A 20,165-nucleotide genomic window follows, 5' to 3' on the forward strand; every position below is an offset into this window, starting at 1 on the left:
GCTTGCTGTCAAGGACAGCGGTCAGAGGTCAAATTGTGACAACCTCTAATGTCAAATGACTTTTACCTTTATCTCCCTGTCACCTCCACTCAGTGTAAACCCACCCAGCCAGCCAGATCAAAAACAAGAAAAAAACAAGAACGATCTGAGACAATGAGGGCTAAGTATGGATCTATATGGGGATTGCAATGCACAGTATACTCTATGGTGAACTTGGGCAGGCAAAAAGGGAGGATAGGGTAACATTTGGTGGGGTGGAGGACTGTGGTGGTGGAAGGGGGGTGGGGGTGGTTATGGTTCTGTCTCCGAGCAGAAGATGTGGAGTGATAGAGGAAGGCAACCAATGGGAGGTGGGCGCGGCGGCGAGGAGAACGGTGGGTGGGCGAGAGCGGCTGTGCTGGTATTTCTGCCCTGTCACATTGCGTTAGCGTGCAGCCCAGCGCGACCGCTGAGCACACCGCACTGGACAGCTCTGCACACTGGGCTCGCCACGTGCACACGCACCAACACACAAGGACACTTGAATGCACATCTGAAAACACACAAACTAAACACTCACACATTCAGTGCACACACACACACACACAGAGAGATGCTCCCATGTGTACTAGCAAGGACGTCTAAAGGATTGCAAGAGGCAACTTGACAGAAACCAGTGACAGTGTACACAATTTCAAACTCCCAAGTTACATTTTCTGCATCCTATGGGAAAACTTGAGGTTCATTACCCTTCGTTCACATGGCTTTACAGTAAACACTGAGTAGATAATGAGAGAAAAATATCTGACCAAAGGGAGAATTGGACCAGAACAAATCCACATACTGACTGCATGATGCTAAAAGTGAACAACAACAATCTACACCAAACGCATTATACGGCGCACAAAGGCTCCAGATGACAACCCTTGTGGCCAGGCCCAATCTCTCACACGGACAGTCACATCATTGAAGATGGCAGTGCTTTTGTGTTTGGAAGTCAGGCCTGCTCCTAGTAAAAGTACACAGCATGGCTTTGTAGTGGAGCCAAAAGGCTTGACACGACATCTTGTCTGAGAACCGTGAGTTAGCGAGTGGAGCCGGGGCGGGGTGACGCCACATTCACATAGCTCATCCCTCCGGCTGGGAAAAGAGCGGAGGACAGAAAGTGGGCTGAAAGTAAACAAGGGAGTTTGCCAGAGGAAGCTAAGTGACGATGCAACATTTACACAAAGACCTTGGGTGGGAAGCGAGGGATGGAGGGGACGGCATGGAACACGGAAGGGAGGGAGGGGATACAGTGGTGAGGTGTGATGTGCAGTGACCCGTACCCCTTGGGTGACGCCATGGACCAGGGGCTACGCCTCACTGAGCCCCACTGAGCCGGGCCAAGCCGCCCTGGGTTGTGTTGCTTGCTGGCTGCCTGTGGGACAGGACAGGGTGAGGAAGGTCAGGCAGCAAGGCTGAGGCCACACTAGGCTCTGGAAATGTTGCTGTGGTCATATTCAGCACCTGCGATGCACTGCCCTTCCACAGAATATATGCGAGTGACATACAAATGAACCAAGTAAAGGTTGGGTCATTTTCATGTACATGTGGCTTTCTGTGCAAAGTCCAGTCCACCCTAATGTTCTTTGCCTGTTTTACATGCTGTTTAGAAGAAAACGTCTGTTAAACAATGTTTGGACTGTGTTCTGTTAACTGATTTGATTTAGCTGAGGAAGAATAACAAATGAATCCTTCCATTTCCAAAGCATACAGAAGAATATGGCCTAAAGAAAGTACAGGACATACTTTTGAAGCAAAGTCAGGGTCCTATTAAGGCCCTTTTTACAACAGTGGAAAGTGAAGTTAAACAAGACTGAAAATGTCCTTTGCATCCTGTTGTGAGGGCACTGTGTATACTTTGCACTTAAAAGTATGACCTTGCCAGCTAACACTAAAGCATGACATGACAGAACATGAGACACATGCAGAGCTGCGAGATGGGAGTGTTAAACAGTGGCAACTGTCAGTCAGAATGCCTAAGGCCTTGGAGAGAGAACAGCAATACAGGAGTGATGGAACGGGCCCTGAGGTGTCTGTCCAGGGGCCGAGAGACCAAGGGAGGAAGGGAGATATGCTCACTCTCTCCTCTACTTCCCTTCAATTTGTGTAAAAAACTACACAGAACAGATGACCTACATTCAGTTGCACACACACACATACACACACCACACCAACATAGGAGTCTCAGAGGATTCCAAACTGAGAGAGATGGGAGAGGGAGAGATAGAGTTATAGAAAGAGGGAGAAAGAGATGAACAGAGAGAAAAAGTTTGGACGGATAATCCCCATCTTTCCTCTACTCTCTCTCCAGCGAGGGAGTGGTTATATAAAAGACATCTATAATTCTGTTCCATGCACATCAAAGACCAGGCGCCGCCTTGCAATCTGCATATGTGCTGCATCCAGGGAACACGAAGAAGAGGGGAGGGGAGAGGTGTGGAGGCGAAAAGAAGGAAGGAGGGATGTTGGAGGCAGAAATACTTACGAGACAGAGAAACTTTGAAGGACTGACTGCATGCGTTCACTTGAAATATGTGAGAAAAAACCCAGTACCATTTTACATGACAGTAGAATGCAGACCAGTGCAACTTACTCAATGCAATTTAAACAGTCCACTGGATGAATCTAAGCAATGTAGTTTTTGGTATTACATAAAACAGCCTGATTATTATACAACCAAAAGTTGAAGATGACAACTATGACCAAGTAGAACATTTTACGCTACTAGAATACTTACTTAAGCTCCAAAACTGTTTATTTTATTTATGATTAAGCTATGTTGTAAAGTGTTATGTTGCAAGTGTTGTAATGTTGTAAATAAACCATATTATAAGGCCAACCAACAGTAATGTTGGCAGGGTTATGAGAAGCTATAAGACGTAACTTGGCTATGATAATGCTATTGCTCAAAAAGGCAAATCCTGATAAAAGATGAGACAAGCTGTAACCATTAATTATCACGGGCAGTGGGTATTTAAATAGAAGAAGGCCTGCATGTATGCTTCATGCATGCAGTAATGCCTCTAATATATCAACCAGTGAGAGAACTTGTGTTTTACATTTTTGATCCTTTGTATTGAATACATGGTGGAGGGATGCCACCCTGTGGAAAGAATGGTCATAGTGAGAAGTACGCAGAAAAGGGTCATATATGGAAGCAAATCAGTGACATAATGTTTTGAATTTTAAAAAGCATTGAATACATAATATTGAAATTCAAACTCCACCAAATTTGTTGGTTTAGAATTCACCTCTTTAAAACTGAAATATTAATTTATTTCAATGAAAAAAAAGATCTGATAAAAAAAAATGCAAGGTTTGGAAATTCAGGTTGCTCAAATTTGAACAGTACAATTCTGATCCCAATTTTTTTTTTATTAAGCTTCAGAAATTCAAATGGAACATTATTCAGGCATTTTTTTTATGTTATCCAACTTGTTATACATAATAATCACAGTAACATACATCACCAGCATCACTGTAGTGCTTTATAAATGGCCAGACTGTAATGTACAGGGGGGGAACCACTTTCCTTGAGCCTCCAGGGAAATCTGTTCCCCCTGTGTTCTCAGTGTAAAAGACTGATGTATAGATGAAGCTTGTTATACATATGATCACAGTAACATACATCACTGTATTGGCTTCTAAATGTCCAGACTGTTATATACAGGGGGGATCCAATTTCCTTGGAACTCCAGGGAAATCTCTTCCCTCTGTTTTCTAAGTATAAAAAACTGTCCCAGAATGCTGCAGCAATACTGCGCAGCGCCAGGGGCGTGTCCAGACATTTTTTATAGCAGTGGCACCAGGGGTGGCCCGCCTCTGACTGGGCATATAGCCAATCATATTTTAAGATATTGGGGGGGCCAATCAGATTTCAGGGGTGGCCCGTGCCACCCTAGGCCACTCCCTGAACACGCCACTGCGCAGCGCTACTGTCTATGAATATCAGGGTTGATGGGAGTATTGTGACCTTTCACACTGAGAGCACCTTACTGTTCTGGTATCGTGGGCTCTTGTGTCCGGTCTTCCTGGAGCTGCTGCTACGCCCTCCCTCGGACATCGTCCTCATTCTCGGTTTCTCCTCCATCTCCACCTCTTCCTGTTTCAGGATACGGGCGTTCTGACAGTGGCAAGCCCCCTTCTGTAACTGCGTGGTGGGACAGAACCACTTTACCGAGGCGTAGATCAGCTCGGCAAGGCTGGAAACGGCCGAAACGACTCCGATGACAAAGTAGAAGCAGAGGAAGATGGTCTTCTCGGCGGGACGAGAAGTGAAGCAGTCCACGGTGTAGGGGCAGGGGAAACGGCTGCAGGGGAACTGGGCCTCCACCGTGAAGCCGTAGAGGTACCACTGGCCCAACAGCATCCCCACCTCTGCCACCATGCGGAAGGCCACGTTGATGATGTAGAGCCTCCTCAGGTGGAGATCCTCCTCCTGGCTGCTGCTGTTCTGCCCGGTGGGGTGAGTGCTGGTGGTCCTCTTGTTGTGGTGGTGCATGGCGTACATGAGGAAGAGTAGCGAAGGTGTGGAGATGAGAACTATGTGGAAGACCCAGAAGCGGTACTGGGAGATGGGGAAGGCCATGTCGTAACAGACTTGCTTGCAGCCCGGCTGAAGGGTGTTACAGGCAAACTCAGCCTGTTCGTCCTCGAAGAGGTCACTGGCCACGGTGCCCAGGATGAGCATACGGAACACCAGCATGAGCAGGAGCCAGAAGCGCCCCAGCATGGGAGAGTGAACCTGGAGGGCGTCAAAGAGGCCCCCGAGAAAGCCCCACTCACCCATGGCTTGAGTATCTGGGATCACCTCTGGGCTCAGGAAACTCCAGGCCGTCTGTCTGTTTTACAAGAAGTTCTCTCTCTTAGTCCATTTCAGCTTTCTAAATCGTTTTATCCCCAAGAAACAGTTGGACGCCGCATGCCAGTTCAAAGCTAACCTGTCACTCCCTAGATGATTGTACTTAGTCTTAAACTAAGGCAGGACAAATTCTAAGATAGCATATTACAAAAAGTGGAAAAAATCTATTTAAGCATTTCTAAACACAACATTTAACCAATTAGTTTCTTCCTGCCCAATTATAAACATGACATTAAAGACAGAATATGATCAAATACAAATGCTAGAGATATAACTATTTATAACCTTGTCCATTAATGATTACATACTTGTGAATACGGGAACGATCATCCAAATCCATGTAACTCCAAGTACCCCTAGGCCAATAAATATCAATTGCCTCTTTTCCATCTATGTCCTTCAGTGACAGAAAACCACAAAAGCTTTGACCATTACCGATCAACAAGGCATGGTTACAACACACACCACATCGATATACAACACAGAACCTACTCAAGTAACTACCTAACCAGAGCTACGTCTCAGCCAACAGGGCATGTCGATGCCCGTTGAAGCAGCGGAGCGGGTTTTTCTAGTCGAAACTCAGCCCAAAATATTTTTACATTTCAAACTTCTGATTCTAACACCACTGAGGTAGACACTGCTGACAGTGCGGTAAATCCATACGTTTGTCCCCTCCAAAACCAAGATTTGGTGACAAGAAACGGGTCATCAGCTCGTCCGAGTGTCCATGCATGCCTGTGCACTCACTGCCTGTGTTTAGAGACTGGTCTTGGTGGGTCTAGGGTGGCAACAGCAAGGACATTCCTACCATGTCCTAATCGGGGCTATCAAAGTCCCAGACAGAAGTCATGTTTACTCTAGCTGGCATGTTCTTGATGAGGTACTTGAAAGAGCTTCCCTAATGACAGGAAGGTTCTGTCTTTAAGTCAAAACTCCAATCAGACAATCAGGAAAAGCTCACATGGGAACACCCATGTGAACATCAACACACAAGTGACTAAAGGAATCATAGGTGCATTGTATGTAGGTTGGCAGGGTCAGATAATTAGTTTTGCTGGCAGAAAATAATTTGAAATATTCCATGTTAGTCTACAAACTTAAGTCAGACAATTGAATATAAACTCATCACAAAGAGTGTGGTTGCGACATGTCATTACGTGTATCCTTTCATAACTGATAGTCAGTTATGACTCAGTTTGGCACCAGCTCAGTTTGATGAAGATATATAACTAACTTAGACTAGATCATTACCTGGAGTTAGCAGTTTAGCAATGAATCACAATATACAACAGAAGGGTATGCATTTTGTTCCGCAATAAAAAAAAACAGGGGAGTTCAACACGTATCAATCACATTTAAGGTCAGTTCTTTTGAAGCAAAAGTTCCTCTTCCCCACATTAGCTTATATTCAACAGTTGTATCTATGGATGAGAACTGCTCCAGAAACACAGCTCAGAGGTCAAGCCCCTCCATGCTTTGACGAGTCGGCTACATGTAACTAACCAACTATAATGTAATTCGTCCCATAAGTTCAATGTTAATACACCTTCCTTTCTTGAAACTCAATGACACAAAGTCGTAATAAAAAAATTAAAATAAATTAACAGAACTTGAGCTAGACAAACAGACTTTATTTTTCAAACACAACATCCAATAAAATATTTACAAGACAACACGAATGAGAAGCAAGAGAAGTTAGTAAGCCTTATAAAACTAGTCAGAACTCTCCACTGAAACTGGATGACATGGTAGAGAATCCTTTTGTAAATAGCAGACTGTCGTTTTCAAGATGTAAAATACTATATTTAAAACTGAGGAAAAAAAAACTCAAACAGAACTTCCTTGTGTAGACACTGACCACACAAGACACTGATTGAGATTAGAGTGGCTCTCTAAAATCCAAACTCTTCGTCAGAATCAGAGTCCATTTTGTAGGTGGCTGGCTTCCTGGCACGAGCTGGCTTACTTCGGGGTGCAGCACTTGCAATCTCGATGTCTGAAACGTGGAAGCTATCCTCATCCTCCCACGTCTTGGCTTTCTGAAGAAGGAAACAGAGTTTTATTCAATATTATTAGTAGTTAAGTAAACAAATATGGTTTGTTTGTCTGACATTAGATCTTTTTAGAAGATAAAAACAGTTCTTGGGGGTTGATATTGTCTGTACATGCCAGGACTAAGTGAATATGAATCAAAGTCTAAAACTGAAATATTTGTGTGGTCTCCCTGACTGACCTTGCTCGTGGTGGTCTTCTTGGCCTTGAGGCGAGACATGAGGTCGCCTGAGCTGCTGTCAGAATTGTCGCTGTCCTGTTTGCGTTTCCGGGCAGCCGCCTGGGGCTTGGCCTCTTCCTCAGAGTCACTCGTGTCCAGAGAGGGGACCTTCTTGGTGGCAGTTTTAGATGTAGGCTTGGCCTTTGAAAGAGCATCCAGGATGGACGGCTGCTTGGCGTCTGTAAGGAAGACGGGACAAGCAAGACGCCAGGATCAGGAGGACTTATTGGCTTCACTTCTCCATGAACACCAAACACCATGAGTACACACTAGAGCAGTGCCTTGTTGGTGGCTCCATCGCTTAGTGCTGCTCAACATAGGGAACGCATTTGTATATTTCTTTTGCGAAACGCTCATCCGCAACAAATGTACACGTGGCACTGCATGTGCCCTAAGCACCGGATGACTTTCAACATCATCCAGTGCCCGGTTCTCAAGATATGTCGGGCCACAGACACACACACACGAGATGCCGTTAGATAAACAACATCTAGAGCATAAACAGAACGGTATGTTCCAGATCCCATCAAACTAAGTAACTGTGTTCCTGGAGCAGAATGTTGTTGTACCTGTGGTCTTCTTCCTGGGTGCAGCAGGCTTCTTGGCAGCAGCTGCAGGCTTCTTTGGGGCAGCCTCTTTGGCCTTGGGAGCTGCCTTGGGCTTGGATGGATGCTTGGACACCAGCGGGGCCTCATCTGACTGGGCTACAACACACAGCAGTATAATGAGCTGGACTAGTCTCCTAAGACAATACCAAGCAAACGCTACAACACAGAGCAGTATCATGAGCTGGACTAGTCTCCTAAGACAATACGCAAACGCTACAACACACAGCAGTATCATGAGCTGGACTAGTCTCTTAAGATAATACCAAGCAAACGCTGCAACACACAGCAGTATCATGAGCTGGTCTAGTCTCCTAAGATAATACCAAGAAAACCACGTCACGTGGGTTCATTTGAGCAGTAACTTACAGTTGGAGTTACTTTCAGCTTCCTTGACTGTTGACTTCACCACTTTCTTCCTGTAAAAGAGATCATAAAGTGAATGCATTTTTGCACTACTAGTAAATGTGTACATAGAAAAAGGGATATTTAATGCTGGACCCCTTTTTTTCCCCCGGGTTGCACTACTCATTCCCGTGCACCAGGTAAGCTCAGGTCTGCTTTGACCCAGGTGTGATGGAGAGCCTCACGTTGGTTTAGGTGCTTTGAGGGGAGGGGCTGGGGAGTCCACTTCACTGTCAAAGGCTGCACTGGGCTCTGGGACAAAACTGTCATCATCATTGTCATCAGTGATGGCAGCTGCCTTCTTCTTGGGGGCGCTGTCAAACTCATCCTCACTGCTGGACAGGCTGTACTTCACCGCACCTTGAGGAGTGGAGTGGTACATGGTTATGTCTGTGCCATGAGTCAGATTCTAAATGAAATGCATAAAAATAGCTGGTCGAGGAAATAGGAAAAGTCAACAAGGTCAGTAATCAAGCTATTTGTGATCCGAGACTAAGATTAATGAAAGGGAAGGAAATTGGTCAGGAAAGGATGGCTGGCTTCATCTGCCATTTCACAAGTCCCGTGAAACAGAGGTTTTCTAGTGAAGCAGGATATAGGACCAAAACGCCAAAACAGATAGCGTTTCAATCAACTGATGTGGTCTGAGATGGTGAGACTCACTTTTGGTTTTGCGCTCAACCTTTTCCCTGGGAGCGACGACGGGCCTCTCTCCTGCTTCCTCCTCCTCCTCCATCTCTGAGGCCGAGTCATCAGACCAGGGGTTCCTCTTCACCTTGCTCTCCGTGGGTTTGAACTGCAGAGTCGTCTGTTTACCCGACTTAGCGGCTGCTGGCCAGAGGACCATATTGACATTAACACAGGGTGCAGTTGCTTCAAGACAAGATCCACTTCATGACTACAGGCAAATCGTATGTTTGTTTTTGGCAATACTCATATTGTATAGAGCTATATTTTATGACAGTTTTGAAGCATTGTCATTATGAATGAATACAATGTATAAAAAATGATCCAATGTTTGATCAAATGTCAGGAGACTCTGGGTAGGGCCATCTCTGTCAGACAGGAGACCCCAGACGTGGCCTAACCTTTGTCCTTGGCAGGAGCCCTGGGCTTCTTGGTGAGCCGTGTGGCCAGGCTGGCCTCCTTGCCGTTCTCCTCTCCCTCGTCCATGAACTCCATCTTCTTCACCACCTCATCCTAGACACAGGACATGCAACATCCTTCAAGTCTTCCCATTCAACATTTTGAAAGAATTTGATCCAAACATGAGCCATTTTTTTTAAATAAAACATATATTGTTACGTTTTATTGACATATATTGTATTCATTTGAATCATGACATCCAATACTATGCATCATGATGAAGTCCTGTTGGTCTGACATATTAAAAATGGCCGCCTGACTGACCTTGATCTTCTTCCCTTTGGCCTTCTTGCTGGCGTCGGCCTTCATGGCGCTGGTGATGCGTGGGATGACCCGGCGTCCCTGTGGCGTGGGCAGAGTCTCCTGCTTCACCTTCACTCCCTTGCCCCGGCCCGACTTGCCCTTAGTTTGGAGCACGGGGCTAGTGTCCTTCTCGCTTTCCTCCACGCGCTGAAGATAAACACAAATTAAATCAGCGATGCCTAGAGCAGTGTCATGGAGGGGGGGGGGGCTGTGTCGTGGAGGGGTTGTGTCGTGAAGGAGGAGGCGGTGTCATGGAGGAGGAGGCTGTGTCGTGGAGGAGGAGGCTGTGTCGTGGAGGAGGAGGCTGTGTCGTGGAGGAGGGGGCTGTGTCGTGGAGGAGGGGGCTGTGTCGTGGAGGAGGAGGCTGTGTCGTGGAGGAGGAGGCTGTGTCGTGGAGGAGGGGGCTGTGTCGTGGAGGAGGGGGCTGTGTCGTGGAGGAGGGGGCTGTGTCGTGGAGGAGGGGGCTGTGTCGTGGAGGAGGGGGCTGTGTCGTGGAGGAGGGGGCTGTGTCGTGGAGGAGGAGGCTGTGTCGTGGAGGAGGAGGCTGTGTCATGGAGGAGGGGGCTGTGTCGTGGAGGAGGAGGCTGTGTCGTGGAGGAGGAGGCTGTGTCGTGGAGGAGGGGGCTGTGTCATGGAGGAGGAGGCTGTGTCGTGGAGGAGGAGGCTGTGTCGTGGAGGAGGGGGCTGTGTCGTGGAGGAGGGGGCTGTGTCACCTCCAGCTCCTCAGTAAAGAGCGTGAGATCCTCCTTCCACAGGTCAGTTGGGTTCTTCTTCTTAAGGGTGTTTAGCTCAGTTATCTACAGAGAAAACAAAACACAAACAGGACATACAGAGCCAAATGAGCTCTCTCTCTTTCAAACTATTCAGAGGAGCTCCAAAATATCAGGGACAGTGATCTCAAACAAACACAAAAACAGCAGATTGAAACAAGCCAGCACCGATGGCAAACAAATGTGTGGATATATTTGAAAGTTAAGGAGATATTAGGAAGCCAGTTAGCTAGGAAGGCCGACCAGATGGAGAGCTCGAGGGCCACACCTTGCTGTCTCTCTGCTTGCACAGCTCCTCCTTCTTCTCCTTAGTGAGGTACCACATGGGCATGTTCAGTAGGTAGTTGTAGTCTGGCCCGGTGTTGTCCTCCTTCTCCTCCTCCTCCTCCTCTTCTAAGTTCTCCTCCTCAGGCTTTAACAGGCCGGGGAGAAAGAGGGTCAACGGTCACTTGAACCCAAAATACTTTTCTGTCAAATGCTACTGCCGTACCAAGTCTGCAAGCAGTCAACAAGGCCTGGCATCGGATGAAAACCAGCCCAGCTTACTCACCTTCTCCTGAGCCTGCTTCCAGGCCTTGACAGGGTCTGAGTCGTATCCCATCTGCTGCAGCATGCGGATCAGCTCCTTCTTTGGTTTGTTCTCTGGAGCGAGAGGAAAGAGTAAGGTTTGTTGAAGTCAAATAGAAATGGGATTGAACAGCCTGAGACATTCTCTTGCATCTTCCACTGAACCCTATCTGTCTCCTGGCGGCCGGGGGCGGGCACTCACCAATGACCAGCTTGCCCTCGATCTTCTCCAGGATGAAGCGGGCCTGGTTGGTCAGCCTGGCGGCCTCGGCTCCCAGCATGCCGAGCAGCCAGTCCTTCCGGAGAACGTAGTACTTCATCCTCAGCTCGAAGAAGTCCTTCAGGATCTCCTGCACGGACTCGTACTTCTTCAGACTGCCCACATGGTCAAACAACACCTGGGTAGGACATTTGAAATGTTCCAATTAGGGTTAGCTTAATACTAGCTGTCGTCTTCAGAATCAGAACTCGGTTTATTCGCCGTGTAGGTTTACACAAACAGGGAATTTACTGTGGCAGGAAAGGTGAAAACAATAATCATATACAGATCTTAAATGAAGTTAAAAAAAAAGTACAATGGTCTAACTCAATCTAAGAACTAAACAATCTAAGAACTAAAGTCATGGTTATAATGGTATATCAGGTTATATAGAGACAGGTTTCTCTAAACCCTGTGGAGAACACTGCAGCAGGTGCAGGTGAGGCTGGTTACCATGGAGTTACAGGTGAAGGGGTTCTGCAGCTTGAAGACCTTGTGCAGCCCCGCAGCCTCCGCCTCCCTCAGCCTCTCCTCGGTCATCTTGACCACGAAGCGCACCGTGGTGTCCGTGTGGTACTCCTTGTAGTCGGTGATCAGGGGGGCCACCTTCTCTGTGCCGTTCAACATGGCCTCCAGAATGTTCTCCTTGTAGGTCTACCAGCATCGCCAGGGAAAGGCACAGATCACGACAAAAGTACAAAATATTTTTTTTTCGACCTGTGACAAGAAGCCTTGCCGCCAACACAGGTGAAGACGAAATCCTAAAGACATGGCTGATGTACAAACCTGTGTCCAGGTCTTCACAGGCAGCTCAGAGATCTCGATGGTGGTGGAGTCTATGATGGCCACCTCTCCACTAATCATGTACTGGTTTGACGCCAGATGTTCAATGGTGCCTTTGAAGCCCTTGAAGCTGGGAATCTGAGAACAGAAATCAAAAAACACGCCTCTTAGCTTAGCCACAACCAATCCCTAGCACTGATCACCGGGTCACCGCGGCAACCTGACTGACCATGGGCAGGGGCTCCTCCCCGTCGATCATGCGGTGGATGTTGCTGACGATCTCCCGGACGTTGTAGTTGAGGATGCGAGTGGCCCAGCCTGTGCCGATCCCGTCCACGCCGTTCACCAGCACGGTGGGGATGATGGGCATGTACCACTCGGGCTCCACACGCAGGTTGTCGTCGTAGTTGTACTTGAGCAGGTTGTCGTCGACGGGGGGGAAGAGGAGACGGGTCAAAGAGCTGCGAGAGAAAATAGGACATGTGGTGAAGTCACTAAAACGATTAGCAGTTTGTGTATAATAGTCACTCCACTTGGCTATACAGTGTATATCTAGATTTTCTCTGGATGTTTCTTGTATGTGTGTGTGTTCACAGGTACTGACCTGAGCATGGTGAAGATGTATCGAGGGCTAGCAGAGTCCTTGCCCCCGTGCAGACGGGTCCCAAACTGGCCCTGCGGCTGCAGCAGGTTCAAGTTGTTGCTGCCCACGAAGTTCTGGGCCAGACCAATGATGGTCATCATCAAGGACATCTAACGGCAGGAAGAGAGAGAGATCACAGGACATGAGAAACATGGAGGGAAATGTTTGTTTGTTTTTTGTGTGTATGTTAATCTATGAGCTTGTCTCACTGAAAGGGTGTGGCTGTCCCCACTGAGGTATCCAGTGTGGTAGTCTCACCTCTCCGTGGTGGTAGGCTGACATCTCGGCCACAGAGCCAGCCAGCTGGGCAACCTTTACCTCCCGCTTGTCGTTCCTCTTGAGGCAGCAGAACATCACCTTCCTCTGGCCCGGCTTCAGACCTGACACACACACACATTTCCAGATTCATTCATAGCACTCAATTTGCCTTCAAAGAAAACAAATAAACGGTACTAGCTTGTGAAAGTGCAAACATGGCCCTAGAGGACAGGGGGAGGACGGGGACCAACGCATGTTTTTGAGGGATCAGTGGCTTTGTATGTCCCACTCACCATCAACCAGACAGGGGATGGACCTCTCGTTGTCAGAGTTGGAGAAGAGCACCAGCTCCTTCATGACAAAGTCGTTGTAGGACAGAGACTTGGTGGCCTTACCATACAGGTATTCCTGATGAAGAGGGACAGCAAAAAGAAAACAAAGTTACTCAGTCCTAAATAATGACATTTGATTGTGATTTGGGGTGACTGAGGGACTTCCGGGTGACGTGACAATAGTGGAGGTCGTGGTCGGGTCGTACCTCAGGTAGATTGTGCTCTTTGCGCTGGCGTCGGTTGACCATGAAGTTGGTGAGCCACTCTTTACGCTCTTCAATCTTCTTCTTGCTAAAGGCCTGGGGAAGGACAGGGACGTTTTAGAACAAGGTAGAGAATGTACTTCTGCAAACTAGCTTTCATGATCATGGGAAATACACTTAAGAATCCTTGTCAGGAAAATGTTCCTGTCAATAGTGGACAGACAATACAAACCCCACAAATACAAACCCCACAAAGGAGCATGAGTTTTCAAAACATTGGAGTAAAATGAGGTGTGTTTTCCAACTGAATATTAAAGCCTGTTACCAGGGTAATAGCCTCATCGTCTTGAGGCCCGGCGTACTTGAAGGGGATGCGGTGTCTCTGCATGTCAGAGAAGTACTCCTTGGCCTCTTTCGAAGTGCTGGTACCCAAACCTGCGCACACACACACACACACACACACACACACACGTGAAACACACAGGCACACAGGGTGAGTATGAAGGTCCAGATTCACTGGACAGTAACGTATTTATGCTCAGATAAGGAGAGCAGGTATGAAACAGCTGCTTACATGTTCAGCTTCACTACCACACAGGGGTTCGAGACAAACCTTTGTAGTATTTGACTTTCCAAGATTTGATGTTTGACTGGGCATCCTTCCACTCCTCAAACTCGGGGATGCTGTAGAAGGACAGCTCCTCCTTCTTGTGAGTGGCCTGAGGAACGGAAGGGGGGGTTGTGTTTACAAATTAAACTCTAGCAGTGCCTGTTACTATAACTTGCCTATAGATTCATGTTATGATATGTGGGGGTGTAAAACAAAAGGAGACAAGTGAGAGTAGACGGGTCGAATCACAGCCCCCAGTGTCAGACTGTACCACTTACTTTGATGATGGGGGTGATGAACTCCTCGAGGAAGTTGTGGCGCAGCAAAGAGGGCCAGTTGTGGTGGATGAAGTTGATCAGAAGCCCCTTGATGTGAGACCCATCCTGGTCCTGTCCACATTGACATGACGACATGATGACAACAATTAAAGGCAGTTAATGACAGTACAAAGCTCCTTACCAGGAACACAACAGACTAATTATATTTCTATTCTATTCCCCAAGTATGTAAATGTAGGTGTCCCAGATTAGAAGTGTACAGGTCTGAGGTGGTGCAGACCTGATCTGTCATGATCATGAGCCGGCCATAGCGCAGGGTCTTCAGCGAATCAGGGTCGCTGTAGTTCTTCTTGTACTGAAGCCCGAGGATTTTGATGATGCTGTTGATCTCTGCATTCTCCATGATCTGAGGACAGACATACATTTACTCTCTCTGCTACAGGAGGGACAAATCTCCATGTCTTTGACCATCGCAAACTGGGCATTGGTGTAGATTTCGAAATGACCCATAGTGTATTTATTGTGGTGGTATGCATGCTGTTGAAGAGGGTCTGACCTGTTTGTGCGTGGCCTCCCGGACGTTGAGAAGTTTTCCCCTGAGAGGGAAGACCCCGTAGTGGTCTCTGCCCACCACGCCAAGCCCAGACACGGCCAGGGTCTTGGCCGAGTCTCCCTCAGTCAGGATCAAGGTGCAGGAGGAGGAGTTTTTACCACCTGGGTGGGAGGACAGGAGACACGGCTGCTTTAAACTGCATATTTCCACGATGGAACAAATACAGGAAATCGGTTAAATTGATTTTCTAAATAAAATCCACTTCAGGAAAGCTGTGGACGTTCTCTAAATGAGACCAAACGGGGCTGATCTCTTCAGTGTTAAAAAAAAACCTGACAGCTAGACAGGCAAATGTTCTTGAAATGGGATCATATTTAGTGGCAATGCACATGGCCAGAGCTAAGACTGATGAGGATGAAGAGTGGAAGATGTACCTGCGCTATTGGCGTCATCCAGCTTGGGAACTCCCTTAATCTTAGTGTGTTTGACAGCTGAGCACTTCTGGTTGAGCTGGGTCTGAGCTTTGAACTTCACCCAGTTCATGATGCTCTCCACGATCCCACTAGAGGCAGCCTGGATGAAGGGAAGAGGACCACACACGAGATGAGCCCCAATTACAGACAAGTTGTGTACTTTCATGTTCATGTTCTTTAAGGGAGAACAGAGTGCAAAGAGAAGTGAACCAAGCGTGTTTTGTGAAAGCAAAGCAGTGCTACAGAGAGGTAGAATGGTTGTTTTCTGACCTGCTTGAAAAACTTGTCGCTGAGTGGGCATGTGGAGCCAAAGCTTTTCTGCTGTAGGGTCATGTTCTCCTTGGTCTGGGAGTCAAAGCTTGGGTTCTCAATCAGGCAGTTAATAAACAGCCACATGTGGTTCTTCACCTGGTGGATTAAGAAGATTCAGATTACAAATCATTAAGTATCAGAAGATATGGCTTGTCGTACTGCAGAGACCGTGAGTTGAAACAGTGGGTCATATCCTGTACCTGGAAAGGCTTCACGATCACCCCAACCTTGTTCTTCTTCTTAACCACCTCTATCAGCTTGGACACGATCTGCTCTGACACATACTCAGTGTGCCTTCCTCCCTGGGGACAAAAGAGACAATTACACACTGAACATGTCTCATGAATGCTCGGAAATGGACAGAGTAAAAAAACAACCCAAACAAACCCAAAGTTTCAGCCGTTAGCGGTGACCCAGTTACCTTGGTGGTGGCGATGCTGTTGACAAAGCTGACTTGCTGGAAGCCCTTCTCACTCATGGTAAGACAGACCTCCCAGCGATCGTTGACCGCCTCATGGATCACAGTCAGGGGGCTGCCTTGCTCATCCACCTTGTCCTTCAGGTACATGTCCACGTAGTTACGGAAAGTGGTCACCTGGACGAGGACAGCATGGAGAGATGGCAGTTGGGGATCACTTTAGGATACAAGTCCAACCAATTGTGCCAACTTTCTTCACAAAGAGATTTCGATCCTCGATTTGTTTTTTTTTCCCTCGAGTCATTACAAATCTCTCTCGCTGCACAAGAGCTTCTAGGAGTGTCAGGAGGACGTAAACAGCACTTACAGGAAGCCTCTTGCCATTGAGGAACACACGGACCCCCTTGGAGGAGCCAGCGATGTCGTAGGCACGGCGGGTCAGGAGGGCCACCGTGTCCTTGTCCAGGACCTGCATCTTGAACTTGGACAGGTCCGGTTGGAAGGTGACGCAGGTGTACTCCTCACCTTCAAAGGGTTGGATCTTAGAATCCCCAGCCCGGCCCATGTTGTCATACCATGTCTGGGAAACAAGGGCAGGTGTCAGGATCAACAAAACAGGCATCTTCTAGACACGGAAGACCAGATTTTTTATAAGGTCATCTTGGTTAAGGTTGTCACCCCACCTGCTTAAAGCACTTCTTGGATTCCTTGCAGGCAGTCTCCACAGTGAACTTGGTGCTGAAGATGTTGCACAGCTTAGCACCATAACCGTTACGTCCACCTGTAGTTGAAACGTGTCAATTAAATACATGGATCTTGAAGAACAAAAAAAAAAGGTGCATTTTGCAGCGTAATTTGTCATGGAGAATAAAATCTTCACTAAGCCTTACCAGTGACCTTCTTTTGGTCATCGTCATAGTTACTGGAAGTGAGTAGCTGTCCAAAGATGAGGGCAGGAACAAAGACTTTCTCGACCTTGTGCAGCACCACAGGGATGCCCTTTCCATTGTTCCACACGCTGATGATGTTGTTCTCACTTAAAAACAACACACACAACACTTACAATTTAAAAAGAAGGCAACGTTTGCTGGAGAAAGGTTTTTCCTCCCTACATAAGGTTGGAGAGATAAAGCATCATGAAGTGATACTTACGGGTCTAGAGTGATCTTGATGCAAGTCATTGATTTATCCCTCTGCTTGTTATCTGCAGCATTTACTGTGGTAGAACGAAAACAGGAAATGGTCACTGACTATAGTTGTAGTAGTACACAACAGTTCTCATTCCAGATGTTTTCAGTCCACTAAAGGATACATTTCTGAATGCTTTTGTGACACGGTTGTTGTTTTGAGGTGCTCACCAAGGATCTCGTCAAAGATCTTGTAGAGACCTGGCACATAAGTCACGGAACGACAGTTCAGTCCAACATCTTCATCGAACACCCACAATTGCTGATGAGAAGATGCAAACGAGACATTAATAACAGTTTAAGGTGGCATTTCTGAATGTTTTTTTATTGACAATTTGACATTGAGAGAAATAACAGCTTGAATGGTGATACTTTCAAATGTCATCCTTATCCCTCCATATGAGGCACTGAGTGTAGTGTGAATACCCATGTGGCAACAAGTCTCCAATTTCGAGCCTCGACGCAAATTAGTTATGTTTTATGATGCAGGGAAACCCTGTGATGTGTAAGCTACAGTCTGCTTTTCAAATGACCTGTGTGACAGGCTCCACGGAGCCTATGTAGGTATCTGGACGAAGAAGGATGTGCTCCAACTGGGTTTTCTTCTGGTAGATCCTCTCCACTGAGAGACGGTTGGGATCCTTTGTTTTCTTCTCCGCTATTTTGTTCTCAGACTGGATCTGGGAAACACTCTGGGAAAGAAATGTGGTCTCAGTTCAGTCGTTCACTGGTACAAGTTTTAGTCATACATTTGCCCAAAGGGACTAGCATTAGCAGTATTCCGGTAGCACCATTACAGTAGGTAACAAGCTTGCCAGTAGAGTTCATTGATCAGAAAGGCAACAGAATTATCTTGCAATATACTTGAGAGGAACTGTGCATGACTGGTTGCAATGTAACACATGCTAGATAACTGAATAATCTGAGTGATTAATTTGCGAATACACACAACGCTGTAACAATTTAAGAAAGGCCATGTGTGTAGATAGCTCCTTAGCTAGCCTATATACTAGTAACTTTTAGATAGCACTAACTAACAAATCACACCATTTACGTGAACTGTGATGTCGTTTGCGCTAGCGTATGCGATAGAATTTAAAACGAGAGAAAATCACAAGATAATCAGCAGTTGCAAGTTTGATTCATATAGCTAGGCTAACGCTGTGTAAGATTTTTAGTAGTAGCGCTAGTAGTCTTTCAATGTTAAGACTACAGCAGGCTGGCCAGCTCTGACCTAGCTAGCTAGCTGTAGTGTACGAACTTACCTTCAGTGGTTCGGACATGTTGGAGCTGTTTTATCCTGTGTCTATCAAATATAAAACTCACTATCTTGCTACCCGATTAAGGTTAGACTCTATCAACTGCACTACGCCCTTCGTTGTTGGTGTTTCGAATATTTTTTCTCTCATCCCGCCAACCAGCGCAACCAATTACACAGAGGAGAACGTCATCGACACTAATCCTAACCAATGATATTACAGATATACCGCCATCGTTACAGCAAATCCGCGAGGCAGGAAGGAACGATATAGCCCACCAACTTCGTATTTTTGGCCGCTAGTAAGACCAAAAAACTTAAATTGACGTGCTTCTATACTATTTGGTAACACCCCGCCTAAAAACACAAGACAGAAAATAATCAATATATTATTTTATTTTTGATCTGTCATCACATGCAAGTATAGTATTTGAAACATTCAAAGTAAGAATGCCAATTCCCAACCTAAACCATGTATTTGAATTGGACAAATTCAGTTTTGGCGAAATAAGAAGTGTGTAAAAGTCCAAGATGATCTTATTCCAACCTACAATGCTTTGATGAGTAGATTGTATAAAAAATATCAATTTGACCAGAAGATGGAGCTCCTCCACTGTCCTCGAGCTTAGAAAATGTATCTACGAGTTGTTGACTTAATGAGCTGCACGGTTGAAGGCCTCTCAATAGCAAATGGGTTTATCTCCACCCAGTCTGGGTGGTAATGGTATTATAGTCCTGGCCCAGTGTTTCTCCGGTTAAGCATTATGAAGACTTCTTGCAGCTTCATTATTACTGTGTTGTCAGGCAACACTGTAGCTACATATCTGATTTCAGCTGCTACTGGTCAAGTGCTGGGTGATGTCTAATATCGATGGTACAAGATGAACAGACCATGATAGTCCTATTGCATTGTGGGATTTGGCACCAGCACAGACCTAATTGGGATGACGGTGCTAAAGCTGTTATGAACTGACTGCATAACTTCTATGCTCAAAAGTTAATGCCAGGAGGCAGGAGTGTGAGAGAGATTTTTGAGTTTGGAAAAGCTTTTGCTTTGACACTTTTAGTGTCCTCAGCTGAGAAGATGGTGGCCGTTTTCATTCAAGTAATCAAGAGGAAAGGGTCAACCTGACTATCCATCTTGTAAAACTTGGGATGACACTATGATTCCAGCTCACTCTCTTATATACACACACAACCACACACACCCACACAAACACACACACACACACTCTTTTTACATCTCTCATTCACTAATTTTTACACACACACGCCGAGATACACACACACATTTCTTTGCAGACACACACGGAAATAAGTATCTGAAAATAGTAACCTATTTGATGTTGTTGAAGGACATTAGTGATGTAGTGAGATGGACACTCACTCACTGCCTGCCTTCCTGTTCATTTATTAATGGCGTGTTAGCGAGGTCTTGATGCAGTCTGACTGTTGTGGCAGCAGGGGAGATGGAAACTGGATTTGTTGCAGAACTGAGGATAGCTGTCTAGCAGGGCTCTCTGGACTGGTTTGATGTTCCATGTCAGCTAAGGATAGTGGTGGGCTGAGGATAGAAGTTCACAAGCATAAAGAGAATTTCCCAGAGCTATTGAAAAATGTGTCAAAAAAGATTGTTCAGGTT

General features: G+C 46.4%; 2 protein-coding genes across 3 annotated transcripts; both read right to left on the minus strand.

Annotated features, from left to right (window-relative positions):
* Positions 1-3,873: 3,873 nt before the first annotated feature.
* On the minus strand, positions 3,874-5,674 carry LOC124475518 (gap junction delta-3 protein-like). The gene is made up of 2 exons (XM_047032205.1): positions 5,194-5,674; positions 3,874-4,865 (listed from the first exon to the last, which is right to left on the minus strand). The coding sequence occupies exons 1-2, from the start codon at positions 5,223-5,225 to the stop codon at positions 4,001-4,003; spliced, it is 897 nt and encodes a 298-aa protein (XP_046888161.1). The 5' UTR covers positions 5,226-5,674; the 3' UTR covers positions 3,874-4,000.
* Positions 5,675-6,504: 830 nt separating this feature from the next.
* top2a (DNA topoisomerase II alpha) lies at positions 6,505-18,674 on the minus strand. Of its 2 annotated transcripts, none has more exons than XM_047032639.1 (35): positions 18,531-18,674; positions 17,799-17,957; positions 17,437-17,527; positions 17,231-17,294; positions 16,969-17,114; positions 16,762-16,859; positions 16,446-16,658; positions 16,082-16,255; positions 15,861-15,962; positions 15,619-15,756; positions 15,310-15,448; positions 14,879-15,036; positions 14,603-14,728; positions 14,323-14,433; positions 14,048-14,153; positions 13,760-13,869; positions 13,438-13,530; positions 13,193-13,307; positions 12,900-13,021; positions 12,603-12,751; positions 12,228-12,459; positions 12,002-12,136; positions 11,669-11,869; positions 11,159-11,354; positions 10,940-11,031; positions 10,658-10,801; positions 10,333-10,416; positions 9,581-9,766; positions 9,259-9,370; positions 8,834-8,998; positions 8,356-8,530; positions 8,135-8,184; positions 7,730-7,864; positions 7,122-7,339; positions 6,505-6,927 (listed from the first exon to the last, which is right to left on the minus strand). In XM_047032639.1, exons 1-35 carry the CDS (start codon positions 18,546-18,548, stop codon positions 6,781-6,783), a joined length of 4,704 nt encoding a protein of 1,567 aa, XP_046888595.1. In that variant the 5' UTR covers positions 18,549-18,674; the 3' UTR covers positions 6,505-6,780. The 2 variants fall into 2 exon arrangements, with proteins under 2 accessions (XP_046888595.1, XP_046888594.1); XM_047032638.1 differs by having other exon boundaries at positions 8,834-9,001.
* Between the last annotated feature and the right edge of the window lie 1,491 nt (positions 18,675-20,165).

This window comes from Hypomesus transpacificus, chromosome 13 (assembly GCF_021917145.1).
Source record: "Hypomesus transpacificus isolate Combined female chromosome 13, fHypTra1, whole genome shotgun sequence".
NCBI lineage: Eukaryota > Metazoa > Chordata > Actinopteri > Osmeriformes > Osmeridae > Hypomesus > Hypomesus transpacificus.